Below are 22321 nucleotides of genomic sequence, written 5' to 3' on the forward strand. Positions count from 1 at the left end.
CATACCATGACATATACACAACAGCAGTGACAGGGAAGGTAGAAGACACCTGACTGATTCCTATCACCAAGTTACCTTATCATTTTTCATTCATTTCTTAGCTAGTATTTTCACTTTCAAACTTCACTCCTATTTTTTTCCATGTATTTCTATTTTGTTCCATGAGATTCTATCTCTTTCTATTTTTCTAGGCATATTTAGCCACCAGACTTTTCCTCAAGCCACCAAACATGTTAGTAATCATGTCATGTGACTGGGAAATACTCTGATTTGTAAGGATTCAACTTGACTCATCATGTTTGGTCATGATTCGTCATGCTTTGTAAAACTTGCAACTGTATTTGTAATCCACTTTGTCATAAGGCTGATTCAGCACACCTAAGGACTTGGTTTGTAAGCACATTCTTACCAATCCATGTGATGACTCATGCTTTTCATTTTCATTCTTTGTAATACTACACTTCATTTTGTATGTACATTAGTAAACAAGCTGACTCAACACAAGTTTGTAAGCACATTCTTACCAATCTATGTGATGAATCATGCTTAGTAAGATGGCCTCCCAAAAGGTATATAAGGAGCCCATTTTCACCCATGCAATCTAAGCTTCCCACTTTAACTCTTTTCTCAAACCGTGTGAGAACCAGTAAGATCTAAGTGCAGGCCATTCAGCAGCCTTGAAGTTAAGAATAAGAAACATATATTCAAGTTATATACTACCTTACAGGGGTTGACTATATAACAAAGTACAGCTACCTAGCTAAAGTTTATCAGCACTACTTTCCTCTCTCTTTTTCAGGAAGGGAGACACGAATCACGAGACACACTTCACGAATCCACGGGCACACACTTGCCAAAACACATACAAACTTTACACTCAGTATTTCGAGACCATGAGGTTTAAACTAACCAAGGAACAAGAAGGAGAATATTGAAAGACATTCCTCCCAAGAACTCAGCACGTTATCTACCACGAAAACTGGAAAAGTCGTAGACTGTGTACTTAAGGACTGGCAAGAAGTCTTATCCTGTATAGTTGTGTTGTCACTATATACGCATTGTATATAAGACCCTTAAGTAACAAGACACCGGTGAGTTTATGCCCCAAACTCTCAGCATCCAGTATTCTCTCTGGGCCAGTACTGACAATATGATACCAGAGCTTGTGTGCGCACATACTGATTCTGCCATTGGTGTGTTCCGCTCCAGGACCATTTTTTTCTAATAATTGACATGTCTCCGAGATCCTACCAGCGGAACAAGGGCCGAGCTGTGATCCTCCGGCATTATTTTGTTTGCTGGCGCCGGGGGTGAGCTTAACATGATTGTTGACGCAATATATTGTGAGTACTGAAATAACGCTTGGACCTTACTGTCTTTAGTGATGCTGCTAGCTGCTAGCATAGGTACCGAACTCAAAAGACACTGCACTTGTGCATATTCCGAGTTGTCAGCTGCACAGACAAGGTTCCATACCGTACACAATTCATAAGTGAAATTTACACTGACAAATTCATTTTTACCAAATACACCAGCAGCCAATACCCACGCCTTTTTCACCCAGGACACTTACTCTCCTCTCGCATATTCTCCGTCACAGACACATGCACATTTTTTACCAAAGTAAGTGAATTTCATAGAACAATACACGTGCGTTCTTTACCAAATATGCTAGCTACATCCCTCGCTCTATTCTTGCGTGCTCTCTGCTACCGTGACGAGGCTTCACCAACAACACATGCGCGTTCTTTACCAAAGTAAGTGGATTTTATAGAACAATACATGTGTGTTCTTTACCAAATATACCAGCTCACTCTATTCTTGCATGTTCTCTGCTACCGTGACGACTTCACCAACAACACACACACATTTTTTACCAAAGTAAGTGAATTTTTATAGAACAATACACGTGCGTTCTTTACTAAATACACTAAAATCATGCCTGAAACAACTTGCCCTGCGTGCAACAAAAAACTCACATTGATAACCGGTTACAGCCAGCACCTTGCTCGAACCAGCAACCCTGTTTGTCGAGCTCTCTACCTCTCTTCACAGGACTTCAACCTTCCCCCTACTCCAGAACCAAATCTGCCACAGTTTGAAGGAGAACATTTTGGGATGGACGACGATCTTGAGTGGCAAGGGTTTGATGAGCAGATCAATGATTGTGGCGATCCCACAGACGAGGAGCATTCGGATGATGGCAGGGACGATGATGGCTTCAACGAGTGGGAACCTCCTCCAGCACAAGAGTCTCACTCCACATACCCTAATGGTGGTGATTCCAACGACTCAGAATTACCTCTCATCCCTGATATTCCAGAAGAGTGAGAAGCTTGGTGTGAAGTAGAGCAACGACTCCGTGATCATGAGCAGGAACCCATCATTGTTGAGTATCCCTGTTGACAAGCCAGTGTAGAGACTCGTGTTTCTGTGGGCTCATATGGGCTCATTTTACGAATTCTGACAACTGGCCTTCATGGCAGGACTCGCACTATCATCCACTATGACTTCCCTATAGAGTGCACCACTTCCCGCGAAATGCGCCATAGGCGCGACACTTTCCCGGACAACGCGCAGCATTCCCGCGTGCGCGCCTTGTGCGCTTTCTCGCGCTTAAGCGCACTGCATCACACATCATTCGGGAGCATCCATCCATTGTCTGACCAGTCCCTCGGTATGTCCCTTTCATTATCTGACCATATTTGGCATATTACACTTCCTATTTCGTTATGGACCCTTACTTTACATCACTTTACCTCACTTACATACTTAGAGCGCTCCCTATTCGGCGCTGAGCCCTGGGAGAGCGCTTAGGTAGAACTTACATACTCTCATGTTCATTTTACACGGAAGCTTCCTACCACCACCTTCCTACCACTCAGTATCTATCACCAGTTAGTTCCATGCAATGCATGTGTCAATCATCGTTTTGAGGCCCTAGCATCAGTCTATAGCTAGTGGCACTACCAGTATCCGTCTTCTACACTTGTGCACTCCTTGCACTACCTTCCCGCACTTCGCGCACTTTCGCACTTCGCTTTCCCATGCGCACCTTCAGCGCATTTCTCGCGCTTTCACCGCCATTCATCAGGGTTGATCAGCATCATTCCGTGGATCCTTGCTTTCCTTGCAGTCCCCTTTAGGGTCGAACGTTCTTGCATTCTGCGAGTATAGCAGCTAGGCAGAGCCAAGACTCACTTATACTGGTTGAGCATTTTTAGATATTTCATATATGTGCCTGCCAGGTTGTGATACCCACACCGGACAGCCTGTCAATTTAACTCAGCAGTCCAGTAATTCTGCCTACTGTGCTCATCTAGACAGCTTGAACACTGATAACATCTACGCTCCATTTGCCTTGAAAATCGATTGGGAAATGGCTCGGTGGGCAAAATTACAAGGTCCCAGTTCAACAGCATTTTCAGATCTTCTTTCTATTGAGAGTGTAAGTTCGTCATGCTCCTGTCAAATTGGCACTATCTTATTCTAGAGCCTCTAGATCAGTGAAAATATCGGACTCTCCTTCAAGAACTCACGTGAGCTGAACAAGATCATCAACGGTGAACTTCCAGGCCGCCCTGAATTCAAATGTGAACAGATCATCGTCGCTGGTCAAGTGTTCAATATTTATTATCATGATATAATTGAATGTATCAAAGTGCTCTTTGGTGATCCGAATTTCGCCCAGTATCTCATCTTTGTACCCGAATGCCACTACGCTGATGAAGACAAGACTGTTCGTTTATATCACGACATGCACACTGGTAAATGGTGGTGGAACTGCCAGGTTTGTAAAACTTGATCTGCGAGTCAATCTGTAACTAACTAACATGATATTCTCAGAAAAAGCTTGATGAGGAGCATCCTGGCGCAACAGTAATCCCAGTCATAATCTCGTCAGACAAGACCCAAGTGACCATGTTCCACAACAAGACAGCATACCCAGTATACCTCACTATCAGCAATATTCCAAAAGAGATCCGCCAGAAGCCATCGCGCCAGGCCCACATTCTCCTTGCGTACCTCCCGACCACTCGCCTCAAACACATCACAAACAAAGCTTCTCAGTGTTGCATGCTTGCAAACCTCTATCATGCTTGTATGGGACATATTCTCGCTCCCCTCAGCACTGTCGGCATTGAAGGGATCAATATGCGAAGTGGTGATGGAGCCATGCGACGAGGTCATCCTCTTTTTGCTTGCTTTGTCGGAGATTATCCAGAGCAGGTCTTAGTGACTGGGGTCAAGACTATGACATGTCCAAACTGTGATGTTCCCTCCGATGAACTAGGTTTATTGGCTGGGGCTGTGAACTTTCAACCATGAGACCTGGCTGCTGTGCTTGATGCACTCACCACTCTCGATGATGGTGGAGTAGCCTTTGTGCGTGCATGCGCAGAGGCTGGTATTAAGCCTATCACTCACCCTTTCTGGGAGCCACTCCCGCTGGTCAACATCTTCAAGTCTATCACGCCAGACATTCTCCATCAATTATACCAAGGTCTTGTGAAGCACCTGCTTGCTTGGTTGTCCGATGCGTGCGGTGGTGAAGAGATAGATGCACGATGTCGATGCCTTCCCCCTAATCATCATATTTGACACTTTGTCAAGGGTATCACAACACTTTCACGATTAAGCAGTACCAAGCATAGACAAATATGTCAGTTCTTGCTCGGCATCATCATTGATATCAGACTCCCAAACAATATGTCCTCTGCTCGACTCCTCTGTGCTGTCCGTGGGTTGCTGGATTTTTTATATATCACACAATACCCGTGTCACAGTTCTGAGACACTGGTATTCCTCAATGAGGCTCTTGAGCTCTTCCACGGGAACAAGGACATATTCATTGACCTTGGCATTCGGAACTCATTCAACCTACCAAAGCTTCATTTCGCACTTCACTATACTCATATGATTTGAACATATGGCACAACCGACAATTATAATACTGAATCCACGGAGTGTCTCCACATTGACCTCGCAAAAGATGCCTACCACTCCACAAACCACAAAAACGAGTTCGCACAGATGGCCACTTGGCTCGAATGAAGGGAGAAAATTCTATGCCATGAAAAATATATCCAGTGGGAACTTGGAGGCACAGAGCCTTATCGGGACATCAAACTTGCCCTCCAGATATGTCATTTTGTCGTACTCAGGTGATGATGAAGCATCCAACTCTCAAGGCTGTCACCATTGACAAGATCAAGAGTGACTATGGTGCCCTATACTTCGCAAATCACTTGCACGCTACATTGCAAAAGCTGCACTTCCTGCAAATGCCACAGTCACACCTGCGCAGCTCAAACATCATGCCGCTAATGTGCACATACCCTTTCAAAAAGTGCTGGTATTTCACAAAGTCAAGTGGGTCTTGGTCGGTACTCGTGGTCATGGTGATCCTCCAGCAACCGTCAATAGCATACATGCACACCCTGGATGGCATGCAGGAAAATTCAAATCCGACAATGTCCCCCCCCCCCTCGATTTGATACTGCGTTAGTCAATGATGGTACAGGTGGGCCAGTCGGCATCAAGGGTGAGTCACTGTTATGTTACTAGCTGATAGAAATTGACAATGAGCAACTATATGTACTTAGGGTATCGAGTTGCACAAGTCCGGGTGATTTTCTCAATCCCTCCTAAGGCCATCTCCATGCTATTTCCATCGACATTCCACCCTCCGAAGCATCTAGCTTACATTGAGTGGTTCTCCCCCTTTTGTGCACCTGAACACAATCATGGCCTATACAAAGTCTCATGCGTCATCACAATGAGCAACGCTTGGCTAGTGCCATACCTATTACCAATGTACATCGTAGTGCTCATTTAATTCCGCATTTCAGTCATGTTGCTCCTCGTGACTGGACTTCTGCTAATGTCCTCGACGAGTGCAAATCTTTCTTCATTAATTCATACTTGGATAGACACACCTTTGTGACTTTGTGCTAGCTATGCACAATTTTTGATAAACTAGAGAGCCTAGGTCAAACTTTAGTAAAATTTTGCTAGCCTAGCAAGCTTAGGTCAAACTAATGCTAATTGTTCTAAATTTCTCTAAGTTAATATGGGAGGGTTTTCCTGATGTACATCATGCATGGTAGTATTGATTCAGTCTTTCAAAGTCTTTTCCAGTCCTGGACCGGTTGTGACTGCAACCAGTCTGGACCGACTGCAAGACTGCTTGAGACCACTGGCAACCGGTTTTTGTCAGTCCGGTCCAGGTCTTACATTGAGGGCCTAAATATAAAGACCAGTTTGGTCCGGTTGCGCTCAAATCAGGGCAAAAAACCGGACCGAACCAGACTTTAAAACTCTAATTGTACCAACAAACCATCAAACACTCCATACCTAGAGGGATCCGACTAAATGCAGGCTGTTCAGTCAATGTCACGGTAGAGAAGTGAGATATAACAACCTCATCACCAACCACATTTATTTCCCCCCAGTGTATGAACTCAGCGTCGGCCTTTGCCCGACATCATGCTGACAGAGTACGTGATTACCTATACACCACATGATAAGCATACATACACATACGATAGATAGGCGGGAGTAAACCCCCCGCGAAAAGGGTTATGTCTGACATAGGGTCTTCGACCCCAAAGGACAATAAAATATGAATTAAATAAAAATAAAAATAAAAACCATCTCTCGTTTCTTTCGATACATTCATGCCCCCCTCATTTTTTACTAAAGATGCTCGCTTAAGCATATATGAATTCCCCTCTAATATTTCCATACATACAATAGTTTCTACTCTGCCTGTTGTGAATGAGTTTCAAAGGGTGCATTTTACATAGTGGAGGAACCGCAAGCTGATATTCTACAGTAGACTCGATGTATAGTTGTGGAACATTATAAAGTACTGCGACGGAAATTGGGACGTGCTACACGCCCTCTCAAATCTACTTAGGAACATAAATAAGTACTACGACGAAAGTCTCCCTCTCCCTGCAGAGTACCTGACCAGTGTCGATCATATCGAGCATCTCCCTACCTACATACTGCTGCTAGTTGTCACATGCACGCGCTCCTGGAAAACAATTGAAGTCATGCCGGTTGCTGCATCGGAACCTGTCACGAGCGTGGCGTGATATTCTCGAAGGCTGAGGATCAAGCGTGGTCCAAGCACAAACATTTGGAGGAGAAATAAAATTTGAGAAAAACCATCATAAATCCGATATTCCGAGGAATTTGGGTTCTGTGGAAATGATGAACCGTGTTCGCATACAGAGGTTGGTGATCAGCATACCCCTGAAAATGTTGGAGACAAAAAACCGCCTAGCTCGAAGCAAGAAATAGCAACAAAACTAGCACGTGCGAACTTTCAGTGGAAAAAGAGAACAAAATTGACATTGCGAGCTCACCTCGCAAAGTAAACGATGTGACTTTTCATCAACACCGCGAAACAGTCCCGCACAATCCCGCCTGTCGACCGTCGTCGCAGTTCACGGAAATATTTTACAGCAATCCAGACTGCAAAACACAATGCGACGACCTCCCATACAGCATCGAGTATCCAAGCGAGGGAAATCAGGAGCGAGCTATTTCCCTCATAGTCAGTGGTACACTGATAGGTGCCGGAGAGAATGAGTTCCACTGGTACTCGTCAATGAGATTAAATTTTTCATCCATAATTAAGCTTACCCGCTATAATTTGCCTTGTTGCTATTGCGACAGATATTCCGGCGGCGATGAAGACAGCCAGGCAGATGCCAACGAGAACTATCAGAACCTTTTTGGACCGTTGATACATGGCATTTAACCGAGCGATCATGATGACTTGCACGATCAGGTCAATATCACTGACATATTGCAGCTGCGTAACTCACCGCCCAGTATTGCATTTACGACCACAATCGTCCAAGTTATTGCGGATCGTATGATAAGGCCTAGCAAAATCAGTCGGTGATCAGCCTCGCAGGATCACAAATTCGAAACAAACTCACAGCTGTAGCAGTGAACAAATTGAACCAACAGGTTGGTCAAGAATCTCACTCACCCCTACATCAAAGTGCAGTTGATTAGATGAGCATGGCAGGTTGATGCAAAATACCCACTACATCAGTCATCGAGATTGTCGGAATATCAGCTGTATGCCGCCGGTCAGAAGAAACAAACATGGTGATTCGTGAATGTGAGGAGACATACTCAGAATCTGGATGCTGATTGTAAGTGATGGTTTATTAGCGCAGGACCAATTGCATAGCCTTCCACACGTACACAGAAGCGAATATTCCAAGATAGCGCACCTAGGAATATTGTCAAGTCAGCACAACTTTCCAACCAACATAATACACGTACACTAAGATACAAAAAGGTCATGAGGGACCAGCGTTGCCTCTGTCGCAAATTAATAATATTTTCACAGAATTCTTCCGATGACTCACCCAAACTAATTCGACCTATAAAACGATTTTTAGTGAGATAGCTGCTCCAGTAATGACATCAACATACCTCTTGTCCGAACGTCAGCACTGGAAATACCGTAAGGATATCAGCAGTTGTTGAAAATTTTATCGCTCACCCCAATCATAGACCAACGCAGTAGAGGCGCCAACTGGACAACCAAGGTTAGAAAACCGTTAGATCGACATATTACTGACATTATCGGACTGGCTCGCCACGAACCTACGAAGTAACTGTAAATACGCCATGAATCAATGGACGGCCACCAAATAGGATCATTTGAGACCACTGTCATACTGTTAGAGAATCGAGTGAGAGACGACCCTGGACGGGACGTATTGATGGGGGCGTGATATATTCTTCCAACTCCTTATATAATAAACTGCATCATGTGGGACTGCGGATTAATTAGACCGGGATATAGTGGAGTTAGAGCAACCTTATGTAGACAATCCTCATAGTATTTAAGGCGTGTTCTGATAGAAAAAACCCGTCGTTCGGCAAGTTTCGAACCTGCACAGTCCAAGAGAAACAGATTTTGATTCTGTTTTGGTACTAACCACTTGGCTAAGAGCAGTTACATGAGCCTTCGAAGAAACCATCCATGAGCGAATGTCAAGGTGTGTTCCGAGCGTGGGCATCTTTCGAACCTACACAGTGCAGGAGAAACAGATTTTGATTCTGTTGTGGTAGACGCTACGTAGTAGTTGAGATGAAGTCATCCGAAGAACTATCCATAAGGGTGGGATTTGTCAGCAGGTTTGAAGTCGAGTGGCAATGCATAGAATTGATTACAGTAAACCGTGTATTCAACTGGTATTCTTCTAATGGTCATATTGATCATGCCGAATCTGATAATCAGTCTACGAGAACAGTTTCTTGTATGATTTCTTCTCCCTCTCCCTTTTTTCCTTCTTCTTCTGCCTCACTTTGGCGAGCTCTCCCAGGATCGCTGGATCTTCAGGTGCAAGTTGACTAGCAGCAACAAGATCCGCTTCAGCTTCATCTTCCTGCTTCAGAATTACATGCGCTGACGCCCTACGATAAAGGGCCTTGGCTTTATCTGGGCTGCTCAGCTGCAGACGGTCCAAAGCTCGCGTGGTATTCTTTACCGCAGTTTCGGTAGCTGCTGGTTGCGTGCGTAGCGCAGCGAGTGCCGAGTTTAATAAAAGGGGTGCAAGGAGCGACTCATAAGAGTCCTTAAGCTCCGGTGGAGAGTTTTCCGGTAATACGGGATGCACGTCTAGGTACCTTATCGATTCTGACATTTTGTTAACAGTGCAGGCGAGAAATGTTTGCAGGATTACTCACTGAGGTAGGTTTTGAGTGCAAGTTCTATTTGCCCATCCTTGAAGAGCTTGTTACCGATCTCGCGGATTTTACGTGCAATATCCAGCGCAACCTCGGGGTTCTGCACATCGGAATCGTCGTCTTCAGGGTAGTCCTCGTAGTCATCACCAACAGTCGCCTCGGAAGCCACGAGGGAAGGGTCATCCGGTGAGAGAACGCCGCAAGCAGATATATTGATGGGGGAAGTGGGAACATCTCCAGACGCAGTAGGGAAGTTTTCGATTGTACGGACTACGCATGGCATGGTAAGCAATTCGTGAAAAAAGGAAGACAGGCGCTTGGGCAATATGTCATACCTACTGACTTGCCCTTGATCACTTCACCGAAAACCACGTGCTTGCCATCAAGATGGGGTGTTTGGTTCACGGTAATAAAGAATTGCGAGCCATTAGTATCTTTTCCTGCATTTGCCTGAGAAGTCGATTAAAACCATTCTGCTGAATGAAAACTGAAGGGGGATTCTACCATAGATAGCAAGAAAGGTTTCGTGTGCTTCACGAGGAACGCCTCGTCTTCAAATTTCTCTCCGTAAATTGATTCCCCTCCGGTGCCTATGTAGACAATGAGTTTGTGACATCTAGATGTAGTTCTAGGACGCACCATTGCCCGCCGTGAAGTCACCACCTTGACACATGAACCTGATCCACTGCATTAGCCTTCATTGTGACATGAGGTGAAAGCTCCTACCCCTTGATTACGCGGTGAAAGCCAGATCCAGCGAAGCAAAGAGGCTTGCCAGACTTTCCGACACCCTTTTCACCCGTACACAATGCACCTGGAAACGTTAAAACTCTGACGCGACTAACCAAGTATCTGAGAACTCACGAAAGTTTTCAGCTGTCTTTGGTACTAAGTCCGCGTATAGCGAGAATACGATACGCCCAGTGGGCTTGCCACCGATGGTGATGTCAAAGTAAGCGATAGGGCGCTCTGCAGATGCTTCAGACATGGCGCGCTTAAAGGTAAACAAGCGAATTCAAGAACAACTTGTCAGTGGGGTTTTAACAGCGCTTGTATGTCACGAGTTGACGAGGGTTATAATAGATCGGATGCTGTAAGAGTGACGAACAGTTGTTTCTGGCAGTTTCGAGAACTGTCGTGATATCGATGCGGCCGATATCATCGCGACGACCCATCAATTTATATTTTTTCCTAGTGAAGCAAGTCCAAAAGCTGGCTGCATTCTACGGATGACTTCTAGTAGATGCCATTCATACGAGCACAGTTCAACTCGCACATTTTGTCTGATTCGAGAGTGCGCATGATCGGATTAATCGATTGTGGATTCAATCAGTGTCACGGCGCAGTGACAATGAACCAGAGTGACGCACGTGCGTGCCAACTTGAAGACTAACTTGAAGTTGACCGACTCTTTGAAATTTCATGCACATGCACGGTGTCGAGGATGACGATGGTACAGACCTTGTGCGAGAATTTAAGCAATACGGTGCGTGTCATCTCGCTTATAAGTTATACTTGTCTTCAACTCTTCAGATTTCACACTTCACAGAATCTGACTTATGTTCAAAATGCAAAGCTCAAACCTGGCTTGCTTTCGCATAGATATTGAATGCAGTCCGTCCTTCAAACCTCGCTGGTTCCTTGCGCACAGTGGCAGGTCCTCAGAATGAAGACGGTGTTTTACTTGATGCATGTCCACAAGGGACGGGTATATGCTATCACTGTTGCAGGTAACGCACAGGTCAACTGATCAATATGTTAGGGTCAATGCCTAAAAATATGCTTTACTATAAAGTTCGTGACCTCAGACTGGCATGGTTCGCATGGTTCGAAGTGTTTCAGCTCCCAGGCAATAGCAATACAGACTCTTATCTCTGACCGTCTTCCGCACCAGCGAACTTAGGCCTGTTGCCCCACTGTTGCCTTACTTCTAGTACTTGAATCTGATGGCTTTCAAGGCGTCCAGTGTCGCTTTACCTGATCTTTACGAGGCCTCAATTCTAGATCTTCAAGATGGTCTAGTCAAAGGACACTACACTAGTGTTCAACTTGTCAAGGTAGACTCCTGCTCCAGTACACATCTGATGCAGTGTTTAATCAACCACAGGCCTACTTTGACAGAATCGAAGAAGTCAACTTAAAGGGTCCTGCATTACATGCGGTCATCGAGACTAATCCGATAGCCTTATCACAAGCTGCAGCCCTTGACGATGAACGGAAAGACAAAGGCGGCCGCGGGCCATTGCACGGAATACCATTATTGTTGAAAGATAACATTGCTACGCTGCACGAGGAAGGTGAGATTCTCTGCATTATATATGCACATGCAATACTAATAAATCGATATCCCGATAAGGAATGAACACCACCGCAGGTACATTCCGTGCTACTGCCTGCCATTTTGCAGATCACAGCTTTTGAGTGTATCCTAGGTTCCTGCGCACTGCTGGGTTCTGTTGTTCCTCGAGACGCATTTGCTGCAGCAAAATTACGTGAAGCTGGGGCTATATTCATAGGAAAAGCCAACCTCTCCGAGTGGTCTGGTATGAGAGCTGCGTGGGGTCAACTAAAGGGACAAGTTCCCAATGGCTTATCGGAGCGTGGGGGACAAACTCTTTCGCCGTACTACCCGAATGCACATCCATCTTCTTCGAGCTCGGGAAGTGGCGTTGCGACGGCCATTGGTTTAGCAGCCGGATCGCTTGGCTCGGAAACTCATGGTTCTATTGTCTCTCCAAGTAGCAAGAACAATATTGTGGGCATCAAGCCTACTGTCGGGCTGGTATCTCGCTCAGGCGGTAAGGTTTTTAGGATGGCTACCGATTCTCTATCTAATGATGAACATTAGTTATACCTATCTCATCTCATCAAGATACTCCTGGCCCGATGTGTCGCTCTGTCGCTGATGCCGCCCTATTGTTGAATTTCATGGCTGGGCCTGATCCTCGAGATGAAGCTACTTTACACCAGCCAGGGATAGTCCCAGACTACATGAAAGCGCTCGACAAAAACGCCCTTAAAGGCGTTCGTCTTGGAGTGCCTCGTTCCTTCATCCGTGATATCAAGATAATTGAAGAGGTGTTCAATTCATCTCTTGACGTCTTCCGAGCTTTGGGCGCGGAAATCGTTGACCCTGCAGATTTCCCGGATGTAGAAGAACTACTGACATCGAAGGCGGAGAAGCGGGTACTGGACGTGGACTTCAAAGTTGATCTTAACAAGTACCTATCGGAACTTGTCCACGTTCCGACAGGCGTCAAGACTCTCGCTGGTCTGATAGAGTACAACGAGAAACGCGCAGACCTAGATCTTCCACCGCCATTCTACAGAGATCAATCGCAGTACGTCGGCTCGTATCTTATACACGATATCCCTTTACACAGGACATCTAGATTCATCCAATCGGAAGCTGCACAAGTTGATGACGCCTACCTTGCAGCACTAACCGAAGATTTCGACTTGGGACAGCACGAGAGGAATTGATGCCACTCTGGCCCAGTTTAATCTCGATGCCATAATTCTACCGACCAATGCACCGGTGTGGAAACCCGCAGCAATTGCAGGGTATCCATTGATTTCAGGTTAGTACTTCTTACTGCGATCTCAATGCTACTTGATGTTATCCGATATTTAGTGCCCCTCGGATTTCAGCCTGATGATGTTGAATTGTTACCCACGACGCCATCCTCAGTGTATACGCAGGCCCCAGGACTTCCTTTTGGAATTGCTTTTATGGGAACCGCGTATAGCGAGTTTAAGCTCATCAGCTATGCGTATGCTTTTGAGCAGGCTACCCACGTGAGACTTCAGAGAAGGGCCTATGACGCTGCGATTCCCAGAACCCAATTAACGGACATTATATCCCAGTTGTGAACGTGGCTTTAACATTGTACACTGTCATATGCATCAAATAAGCGAATTACTTTGCATGCATGCATTCTGGACATCGATGCACAATGCGTGTTTTACTAGAAATATTCGTTTCACTGTCTGCTTAGCGTCTGAAGCACTGGTTCAGGCGCAGCGACTTTGAAAAGAACTACCATTTCCTTGCTTCCTTCCTAACATTCTATCACCGTGTTCCGCTGGTCACCGCTCCTAAGTGAGCAAGCCCTTGCATCTATCCTTGCAACACACACTGACCACATACGCCAGAACAATGTTGGTAAGAAGTTCTTGCGCATGTAAATGGCAATTTGAAAGGTTCAAGCATTCAAACTAGCGCCGGTATACCTCGAACGTCGGATCCATATGTGGTATCGATAGCTCTTGTTCCACGACTCGCAAAAGCAGTTTTGTGCTTTCACTGGTTCTCCATGGGCCATTATGGCCTGGGGATATTTTTGGCCGTGGACCAGAGATATGTATGTGGGACTCGGAACTGTACCTCAATATTGGATCTTGCTTTTGTATTGGCTGCTGGCACTTTCCTGCGATGAAGACAGTTCCGGGTCTCTCTACTCTGTCAACTCTTGATTCCCCAGCTGGGCGGCACCAAAGTCATCGTCGAGGTAGCTTCTCCTATAGAAGGGGCCAACAAGTGGTCCGGTGCCTTTGTCGACGCTGTTCGCACGAGTGACATAGCTTCAATCTGTCGACCTCTTCCACGAAACGGGCTCCTGGAGCGATCATGTTATTGCCCTTATATGAAATCTTCGCAGGCTAAGAGGTAAAAATGATTTCAGGCACCTTTGTGACGCACGACTCGAGGCGACTGGTCTCACAACTCTCCAATTGAGCGAGAAGGCGCTAAACTTAGCGCCTGCTCGTGTCGTACCGCTTCCGGACCTATCGTTCATTTCACCTTCGAGACACTTCACTGGGAAAGGTAGCGGGTAATCCCAAGCGGCCCGAGTCCCGAAGTGACCTGGAAGGGCAGCATGCTCTGTTAACACGCTGAAAGTATTTCCGGTCCAGGTCCTGGTGCAAACGTATTGCTCCCTGTATGCATGCCTCTTGATATATGTTGATATTCTTTCAAGGCTGGCATCTTTCGCAGTTGTCCGATTTTCAACAAAACCTGGGAAGAGAAACAGTATCTTCCTAGCGGTGATCCGGAGATACTTGTTATTGGAACTCGCCAGTACTGCTTGCGAGCTACTGCACATTTGAAATACATGGGTGTGTCTGCCTTGGTGATAGAACGTGGTGCGTGGGTGGGAGACAATGTATTTTTGCTTCTTCAAAATTCTCGATCTCATTCAACCTAATTTTAATCAGACGTCTTATTTGAGTCTTTCGCTAACTCATTGTTACTCATTTTACACGCAGATTTCCTTTCACCTGGCCATATTTCAGCCTTGCGTCGAAAGTGAGTCTCCCAGTAAGCCTTATTAAAGTTCATTCAGTCAGCTTGGTGATTGGTTTGAAGGTTACGCTCACTCTTGGACCTTGAACGTCTAGCCATCGTCTAGTATTGTGGCAACAATCTGGGATGACGCCACAAATTGGGATGTAGTCATTGATCGTGGGGGAATGTCACATCGCTATCAAGCACATTGTCCTGGCCACGGCAACAGCATCCCCCGATCCCCAGATCTTGATCTTGATGGGAAGATACTTGACGGGTCTATCGAAAGACCAGCCACTGTCAAACGAAACATCACACAGAATTGCTATTCCGGTAGGGTGCTTCATATCGGAATACAAGTCTGGCTCTGGCTATGTTGGTTCGAAGGTAGCTGCATGCAACTCAGGTAGGATTTCGATGACATTGCGAGGCGCATAAATGATCAATTCTATGTGATGACCCTATTTTCAGCGTATGAAGTTTAGGAGAACTTCCAGTATATCCTCACGTTCACCCTAAGCAGTACGTTTGTTGTGCCGCGTCATGCGTTGACAGCTGGACATGCAAGTAGACATCATTTACATCCTCAGCTCACCATAATTATTTACTACGAGAATAGTCAATTGCAATTACGAGTTCCCGATGGAGTTTACTGATCTTCTCGGGTTCCTGTTCAATGCAAAAATCGATGACACAACGCACTACCCCCGGGTAGTCGGGACAACTGATAGGTGAGTCATACTTCGTCCTTCGGAGACATCGCGTGCTTCCACGATATTTGATATAATGAAGGGCTTTGCTCGAGGGGCTCGAGCGTGTTGGATTCCAAACGAATCTGCCCCCTGAGGGAGTTAGTCCTAGTGCCTTGGTTTACGAACGCGGGGGAGGTTTCTATATCAGTACGCTCTCGCGTACCTAGAGCGGCAGAAAGAATTACGTATTTCCCCGCAGACATTGCCAGTGTGCAAGCGATAGACTCAGATGGTAGCATCAAGTAAATTGGGTTGGGCACTCCACTACGCATTGCCTGACATTAAATGGTGGAATGGGGGATCAAGTCGACGTAGTCATTTTGCCGCGGGGTATGTGCGCTGTTCTACCGGAGGCGAAGGTTCCCGAGTGTAATTTGCAGCCTTGGCAACGTGCATGATAGCGTGAGGTTGGTGTGTAACAAAGAAGTTGGGCAGAAAGTCGGGCCCTTATTTTGGTTGGCAATGAAGGCGAACAACGTGGTGACTGGAAGCATAGCGGACACGAGGCTCTCTGGGTTGCGGCCGGTTACGCGACCTCATTAATAAGGAATCGATCTTGCATGCTTACGGGCACCAGGAAACCTATCACAAGCACGCATTCGAAGCATGCATCCTAGCTTCACATGAGCCACATTCTATAGGCTTCTCGCGCACGATCTAACAGAGATTAAAGCGCGCTTGAGGTGCTTGTTCAGGCGCGAAGCACTCAACTTTTAGGTTAGGTTCGTGGGGTGATCGTCACCGGACAAGCGCATTTTGGGGCAACATCCAACCCCCGAACCCTATAATATTTTCTCATTTTAAGTTGACATTACTCCACGTTGTGTGTCGCCTCGTATCTGTTCGTGATTCATCGTCCGTATTTCACAATTCTCGTGAGCAGGGCATTGTGCGAACTAGGTTGCGGATCAATCTGAATGTTCTAATGTCATAATTTCCCATTCAGACGTTGCTACTAAATATGACCATTCTCATCATGATGTAGCGGCGGCACTAGTAGCGGATGAAAGGGGAACTAGACGTCAGGGCTCCATCCTGCTCCATCGTGATCTATAAACGTGTCGCGGCAGCAACATGATAAGGGCTGATAACACCCTAGTGTCGCGGCACTCTTCATAACGAGCCTTAACATATCCTTGAGAATTCATGTCCTATGGGCGTTGTCGATCGACGGAATGGTGGACGTACTGAGGGAGCGAAGAAGATGCCGTGGGAATACAGAATGCACATATATTTCCGAAATTAATTACGTCCGCCCAAAAAGTAAATTAGGAAATATTATTATAAGAAACTAGGATTTCCATGTTCAATTTGAGCTGTGTAACGACGTCCCTGTTAGCCAGCCAGCCAGGTAGTGCCTTGCCTAGCACGTCCTTTTCTTTCTCTTTCTCCGTGGTCTCAATTTCCTGTGCTTCTCCTTCAACAAGTAGGGTGTACTCCCTTGACTGCTTTTCGTCATGAGCGTCCTTGTACCCACCAAGTTTCCTAGCGTCGCCGCTGTCATGCTTGCCTGCGTTGTATCTCTCGTTTGCCTATTGCTTGCACGCATATTGTATTCCTTTATGCGCCTCTGGTCTTGTCATTCTCTATCAACAGCGTCCGACGAGAAGACCCCTGCCTGGTCCTCTTTGTTGTCACTAACCAACACATGGAGTCGGTCTTTGCAGCATGCTCTCCCAGCATCACTACCCTTTTCGTTGACCATCCCGGAGAAACCATCACCTGAAGTTGGCACAGGAGCAGGCGTAGGACTTTCGCATAAACGTCTGGAATCTCTTCCCGGCAATTGGCATTTGTGTCGACCGGGTCCTCCACCACGTGAGCCAGGAATTTCTATCGGTTTCTGTATTGCAATGCTAACTATTTCATTATAGCACCAGCCGTGTACCAAAATCCTGCGCCTCTCTCCATGGCAAAGCTGATCATGTCACGACACGTATGCAGTGCTTTTTCATTTGGTAGTTACGATCACTGACGCCTTGCGCAATTTAGACCTTTCGCCGCCCCAATCCAAACCGTCCACGGAAATTGTCTACCGCATCCTCGTCCCGCCCGCCACAGCCTACCTCCCACCTGTTCCATTCCATAGCATAAACAGAAATAATATTTCAATTCCCGCGCCAAAATAACACCGGATTTTAGGCCCTGTGTGTGGATGGCCTACATACTCTGGCCGGAAATAACTTATACCTCACCCACGCTAATTCACGAACAAATTTCAATGGACTGGTCACTCATAGTCCACTGGCATGAGCCCTGACGATATACCACGGTATCTACGTGTTTATTTATGATTGGACTTACGTAACTCAAGGCAAACAAGACGAAGGACTGACAAACGGCTTTTTCACTTCTATGTACACACTGGACGTGCTTCCGAACTTTGCTTTGCTTATACTTTTTTTATACTTTCGATCCTTTTATCTTTTACTATCATTTAGTCCTTGTTCCGTGAACATATCGTTATCATCCCATACTAGACGGCTCGCCGTTTGTCGAGGACCCGTATACGTTCACATGCCAAGCAAAATAACATGTTTCCGCGTTTTCCGAACCACATGGAGTCAGATACCTTGATCTTTCGATTCGTTGGTCTGTTGGATCTGGACAGATACATGGTCACGGTAGACGACACGCACCCAACCTGCCGCGGCAGTCACGGACCACGGCCCGTGGCAGTGCCGCCAACGTCTTCAAATTTCACATTAATGTGGATCAAAACGTCAACCCGATGTTCACGCAAGCCGGATAGTAAACATATCCGAGTCGATAGTGTTCGACCGTGCCTTTGCGGCGCGCCAGGCCAAACGAAGGCTCAGCGCTCAGCATTGCCGCGGTCGTCCGTCCTACTAGTAGTCTCTAGATCAATCAAACATGGTCCTCGAACTTGTGACTGTGGCAACTCCCTTTCTTACAAAACTTCTGGTCTCGGGGCTGGGCGCCGCACCGAAGCCCATCTTGCACTCGTGACTCTAGGAGTCAAATATATCTCTAGTCCCATGTCCAGGGTCTAGGCTAGCTGCTAGGTATGGTACGGTAGAGTCTCGGAAGTCCGAGTCGTTTATCAATGGAAAATAGTTCAGATAACGGTGACTGTGTGTCTGACCCAACCCATTCGTTACCTCTCTAGATCTCTTGGCGTCTGCCGTGCACAATACCTAGAGACATGCCCAATCGCGATGTGCTCTCGGAGAACGCATTCCCTGATTTGTATGAATCCGGAATTGCCGACCTTCAGAAGGGTCTTGAGTTGAGGCACTTTACGAGCGTTGATCTCATCAAGGTAAGTTACTAATAACTAATTGGTTTATTTCATGACGATTCACACAAATACAGGCTTATCTTGCAAGGATCGATGAAGTCAATCTGAAGGGCGCAGCTCTCCATGCAGTCATCGAGACGAACCCGAACGCGTTATCTCAGGCCGCAAGACTTGATGCCGAGCGTGAGTCTAAAGGGAGCAGAGGCCCACTGCACGGCATCCCTTTGCTACTGAAAGACAACATTGCTACACTGCACGAAGAAGGTACGTAATTATCGACGATGCGTGTTCAGTATGCTGATCCTCCTGAAGGGATGAATACTACCGCTGGTACGATATCCAAGAACGTCTAGTTCTGGGTTAAATATTTGGCGAGATTAGGCTCCTATGCTCTCTTGGGTTCCGTCGTTCCAAGGGATGCATTCGTCGCTGCAAAGCTCCGCGAGGCCGGCGCCATCCTTCTCGGAAAGGCGAACCTTTCTGAATGGGCAAACTATCGGGGCAAGGTTCCAAACGGCTTCTCAGGTCGTGGAGGTCAGACTCTTTGCCCCTATTACCCGAATGGGGATGCATCTGGGTCAAGCTCTGGGAGTGGGGTTTCGATGGCCGTCGGTCTTGCTGCTGGCTCTTTGGGCTCAGAAACGAATGGTTCCATTGTTTCCCCGAGCAGCAAGAATAATGTGGTGGGCATAAAGCCCACTGTGGGGCTGGTTTCTCGAGCTGGAGGTATTTACTCTTTCAATCCTACCTTGACAGTTGGTTGAGTTCCTTTAGTAATACCTATCTCATCGCATCAAGATACAACTGGACCCATGTGTCGGTCGGTTACAGATGCAGCCCTTTTGCTCTCCGTTATAGCAGGACCAGATCCTCGAGACGAAGCCACGTTGCAGCAGCCTGGTATTCTCCCTGACTACATGAAGGCGCTCGATCTGAACGCTCTGAAAGGCAAGCGACTGGGAGTGCCGCGGATGTTCATGCGCGACGGTGAAGCATTTGAAGCAATTCTGGAAGCTTTCGAGGCTTCTTTAGATACCTTCCGGGCTCTCGGTGCGGAGATAGTAGATCCGGCTGATTTTCCCAGTGCCGAGGAGATGAAGCAGTCGCAAGCAGAAACACTCGTGCTGAAGACAGACTTCAAGGTTGATGTGGCCCAGTATATTTCGGGGTTACTTGAGGTTCCTACTGGCGTAAAGAACCTCGCAGATTTGATCGAGTTCAACAATACCCATGCGGACTTAGAGCTTATACCACCGTACCATGACGATCAATCTAGGTGGGTTCACGAGCTAGTGGTGCTGTGGAGTTTCTCACTCTGCCACAAGGTTCATTGATGCTGAAGCAACGGAAAAGAACGACGCGTATTATGCAGCTTTAGCTGAAGATTTCGATTTAGGCCGGAGACGAGGCATTGATGCAACTCTCCAAAAATTCAACTTGGACGCAATTGTTCTTCCTACTGATGGTACGTCGATTATATACTTGTATCAATTTCGGGATCTCAAATTTCCTTAGGGATCGCCTCAAAACCTGCAGCAATTTCCGGATACCCCATAATCTCAGGTGCGAATCCCCATTTTCATGACAGTTCATTTGACTAAATCACATGCTTAGTTCCGCTGGGCTTCCAGCCAGATAATATTCAGGTATTGCCAGCTCCTGCTGCACCGCTGCACACACAAGCTCCAGGCCTTCCGTTCGGGATAGCCTTTATCGGCACCGCATACAGCGAATTCAACCTTATTGGCTTCGCTTATGCGTTTGAGCAGGCTACGCAGGTCCGTTTGAAGAGAAGGGCATATGCTGAGGCAATTCCTACGACGCAGATCAAGGATGTGCTTTCTATTTGAACAAGGATGGAGTATATGACTAGCACGTACAACAACTATGTACTTTTTTGTTTTTCTAACTATACTTAGGTTAATCGTGATTTCTAGGTGTTGGATATGTATGTAGTCAAATGAGCCATAACATCAGTGGTAATCCGTGGAACAGATTTCAAGTCAGGCGTAAACACCATGAATCACAGGATTCATCAAGCCCGAGGAGACGCCAGTCATCTGAGTCCTATGCCATCTGAATCTATATTAATATTGTACACGAGGAGATGTCGTGGTGGGGCCCGTAAAGGACTTCGCCGAGACTTGCGGAAGCGATTCACGATCGAGGACTCATCTTCATCTTCAGCTTCCAGATCAACACATGTTGAATTATCACCGGAGATCAGTGATGTCACCTGAACTCGGTCGAATCTAGGCCATACTGAGTTGTCATGGATCGAGCAGCCGTTTGTGTCTTTTACATATATCAGGAGCAGAATGACGGAAAGAAAACATCAAATTTTGGGATAATTACGACTAGCAATTTGCTAGCGCTAGGAGTATTTCATCCCCAAATGGCTCTAGCGGAGCTCAGCTATAGTCATTTCTTCATTTCCACATGGGTGAGAACGGACCCTGATTAACGTTTAGCAGTGTCAAAAAGGTGCTCAGCGATACCCCTATGATGGCGGACTCCTCGTGTCACTCCTCATGCAGAACGAACGTCTTTATACCGCTTATTGAAGTTGACTGCAGGAGACTACGTGTCGCCTAACGTATGTCATGTCAAACGAGATGGAACTGAAAATTACTAGGTGTTCTTCCGCCAATAGAATATTGGGGACTGAGCAGGTAAAATCTGGGATCTGTTGGCAACCAGCTGGCATTGTAAATGCCACCTGTTTGAAGGGGCCTTTCAAATGGATAGGTTCTGCACGGAACAGAGTATTCAGGACATAAAGCAAGCAGCCGTCCGGCGTCATCCTACCTTCCCCCGTCAGATTTATTTTCGAGACCCTAAGCCACATCTCACAAATAATGCGTTTCTCCATCATCCTGGCCGTTCAATTTGCTGCTCTGGCAGCGTCAAAGTCTCTCAGTGCTGACAGTGACTGTGCCATCTTTTGCGGCTCAACTGCAGATTGCTGTAAACAGCGACTGATGCGGCCCTCCATTTTCTGGCGAATGGCCTGGCCAGCGTGATCGGTTTTGTATTTGCGGTGCAGGATTGCACTGCATGGCCAACTTGCCAGGTGAGACGACTCGGAGTACTTGGGCTACCGATCGGTATAGGTTCGAGACGAAGCGTGCGCAGTGCCCCCCAGCTACGTGTAAAATAACAATTCGATATTGGAAGAAATGCTTAATTAATAAAGGTTTGAACGATAACATCATCTGTTCTGTATGGAAAGCCGGACAGCCGCGCTCTGTTACCACCCGTGACATGGGCCAAAAATGGTAGTCACAA

At 46.5% G+C, this 22321-nt stretch overlaps 5 protein-coding genes across 5 annotated transcripts; 4 read left to right on the forward strand and 1 right to left on the reverse strand.

The window, feature by feature from the left end:
* Nucleotides 1-1938: 1938 nt before the first annotated feature.
* On the forward strand, nucleotides 1939-5958 carry DFJ58DRAFT_713562 (uncharacterized protein; the record flags this gene model as incomplete). The annotated part of the gene is made up of 12 exons (XM_041383929.1): nucleotides 1939-2327; nucleotides 3328-3448; nucleotides 3503-3790; nucleotides 3847-4294; nucleotides 4331-4541; nucleotides 4644-4800; nucleotides 4969-5024; nucleotides 5058-5090; nucleotides 5111-5293; nucleotides 5457-5524; nucleotides 5607-5761; nucleotides 5785-5958. 12 exons carry the CDS (start codon nucleotides 1939-1941, stop codon nucleotides 5956-5958), a joined length of 2283 nt encoding a protein of 760 aa, XP_041249745.1.
* A 3098-nt stretch (nucleotides 5959-9056) lies between these two features.
* Nucleotides 9057-11119, reverse strand: DFJ58DRAFT_760610 (peptidyl-prolyl cis-trans isomerase). Its single transcript, XM_041388432.1, has 7 exons — nucleotides 10594-11119; nucleotides 10456-10543; nucleotides 10369-10406; nucleotides 10234-10319; nucleotides 10065-10179; nucleotides 9730-9999; nucleotides 9057-9679 (listed from the first exon to the last, which is right to left on the reverse strand). Exons 1-7 carry the CDS (start codon nucleotides 10715-10717, stop codon nucleotides 9282-9284), a joined length of 1119 nt encoding a protein of 372 aa, XP_041249746.1. The 5' UTR covers nucleotides 10718-11119; the 3' UTR covers nucleotides 9057-9281.
* On the forward strand, nucleotides 11115-13550 carry DFJ58DRAFT_407688 (amidase signature domain-containing protein). The gene is made up of 9 exons (XM_041380251.1): nucleotides 11115-11215; nucleotides 11279-11523; nucleotides 11688-11786; nucleotides 11837-12026; nucleotides 12086-12103; nucleotides 12162-12527; nucleotides 12578-13070; nucleotides 13122-13310; nucleotides 13364-13550. The coding sequence occupies exons 2-8, from the start codon at nucleotides 11485-11487 to the stop codon at nucleotides 13210-13212; spliced, it is 1296 nt and encodes a 431-aa protein (XP_041249747.1). The 5' UTR covers nucleotides 11115-11215; nucleotides 11279-11484; the 3' UTR covers nucleotides 13213-13310; nucleotides 13364-13550.
* Nucleotides 13551-17095: 3545 nt separating this feature from the next.
* On the forward strand, nucleotides 17096-17996 carry DFJ58DRAFT_407879 (uncharacterized protein). The gene is made up of 3 exons (XM_041380252.1): nucleotides 17096-17589; nucleotides 17646-17707; nucleotides 17764-17996. The coding sequence occupies exons 1-3, from the start codon at nucleotides 17229-17231 to the stop codon at nucleotides 17863-17865; spliced, it is 525 nt and encodes a 174-aa protein (XP_041249748.1). The 5' UTR covers nucleotides 17096-17228; the 3' UTR covers nucleotides 17866-17996.
* A 712-nt stretch (nucleotides 17997-18708) lies between these two features.
* DFJ58DRAFT_676980 (amidase signature domain-containing protein) lies at nucleotides 18709-21005 on the forward strand. The gene is made up of 8 exons (XM_041383131.1): nucleotides 18709-19054; nucleotides 19108-19297; nucleotides 19346-19363; nucleotides 19415-19759; nucleotides 19808-20309; nucleotides 20359-20498; nucleotides 20549-20596; nucleotides 20648-21005. Exons 1-8 carry the CDS (start codon nucleotides 18938-18940, stop codon nucleotides 20881-20883), a joined length of 1596 nt encoding a protein of 531 aa, XP_041249749.1. The 5' UTR covers nucleotides 18709-18937; the 3' UTR covers nucleotides 20884-21005.
* Nucleotides 21006-22321: the final 1316 nt, after the last annotated feature.

This window comes from Suillus subalutaceus, assembly GCF_016647625.1.
Source record: "Suillus subalutaceus strain FC151 chromosome Unknown DFJ58scaffold_6, whole genome shotgun sequence".
NCBI lineage: Eukaryota > Fungi > Basidiomycota > Agaricomycetes > Boletales > Suillaceae > Suillus > Suillus subalutaceus.

What these genes read in the sequence shown, in the direction of transcription:
- DFJ58DRAFT_760610 (XM_041388432.1), bottom strand. Translation starts at nt 10,717, where the DNA reads ATGTCTGAAGCATCTGCAGAGCGCCCTATCGCTTACTTTGACATCACC. An exon ending in TTTCACCGCGTAATCAAGGG is followed by an intron (nt 10,407 to 10,455) that starts GTAGGAGCTTTC and finishes GCAGTGGATCAG; the next exon opens with GTTCATGTGTCAAGGTGGTG. An exon ending in AACCTTTCTTGCTATCTATG is followed by an intron (nt 10,180 to 10,233) that starts GTAGAATCCCCC and finishes TCGACTTCTCAG; the next exon opens with GCAAATGCAGGAAAAGATAC.
- DFJ58DRAFT_407688 (XM_041380251.1), top strand. Translation starts at nt 11,485, where the DNA reads ATGTTAGGGTCAATGCCTAAAAATATGCTTTACTATAAA. An exon ending in AAAATATGCTTTACTATAAA is followed by an intron (nt 11,524 to 11,687) that starts GTTCGTGACCTC and finishes ATGGCTTTCAAG; the next exon opens with GCGTCCAGTGTCGCTTTACC. An exon ending in TTCTACAGAGATCAATCGCA is followed by an intron (nt 13,071 to 13,121) that starts GTACGTCGGCTC and finishes CAGGACATCTAG; the next exon opens with ATTCATCCAATCGGAAGCTG.
- DFJ58DRAFT_407879 (XM_041380252.1), top strand. Translation starts at nt 17,229, where the DNA reads ATGAGCGTCCTTGTACCCACCAAGTTTCCTAGCGTCGCCGCTGTCATG. An exon ending in TCGACCGGGTCCTCCACCAC is followed by an intron (nt 17,590 to 17,645) that starts GTGAGCCAGGAA and finishes ATTTCATTATAG; the next exon opens with CACCAGCCGTGTACCAAAAT. An exon ending in AGCTGATCATGTCACGACAC is followed by an intron (nt 17,708 to 17,763) that starts GTATGCAGTGCT and finishes TGCGCAATTTAG; the next exon opens with ACCTTTCGCCGCCCCAATCC.
- DFJ58DRAFT_676980 (XM_041383131.1), top strand. Translation starts at nt 18,938, where the DNA reads ATGCCCAATCGCGATGTGCTCTCGGAGAACGCATTCCCTGATTTGTAT. An exon ending in CGAGCGTTGATCTCATCAAG is followed by an intron (nt 19,055 to 19,107) that starts GTAAGTTACTAA and finishes ACACAAATACAG; the next exon opens with GCTTATCTTGCAAGGATCGA. An exon ending in GCTGGTTTCTCGAGCTGGAG is followed by an intron (nt 19,760 to 19,807) that starts GTATTTACTCTT and finishes GAGTTCCTTTAG; the next exon opens with TAATACCTATCTCATCGCAT.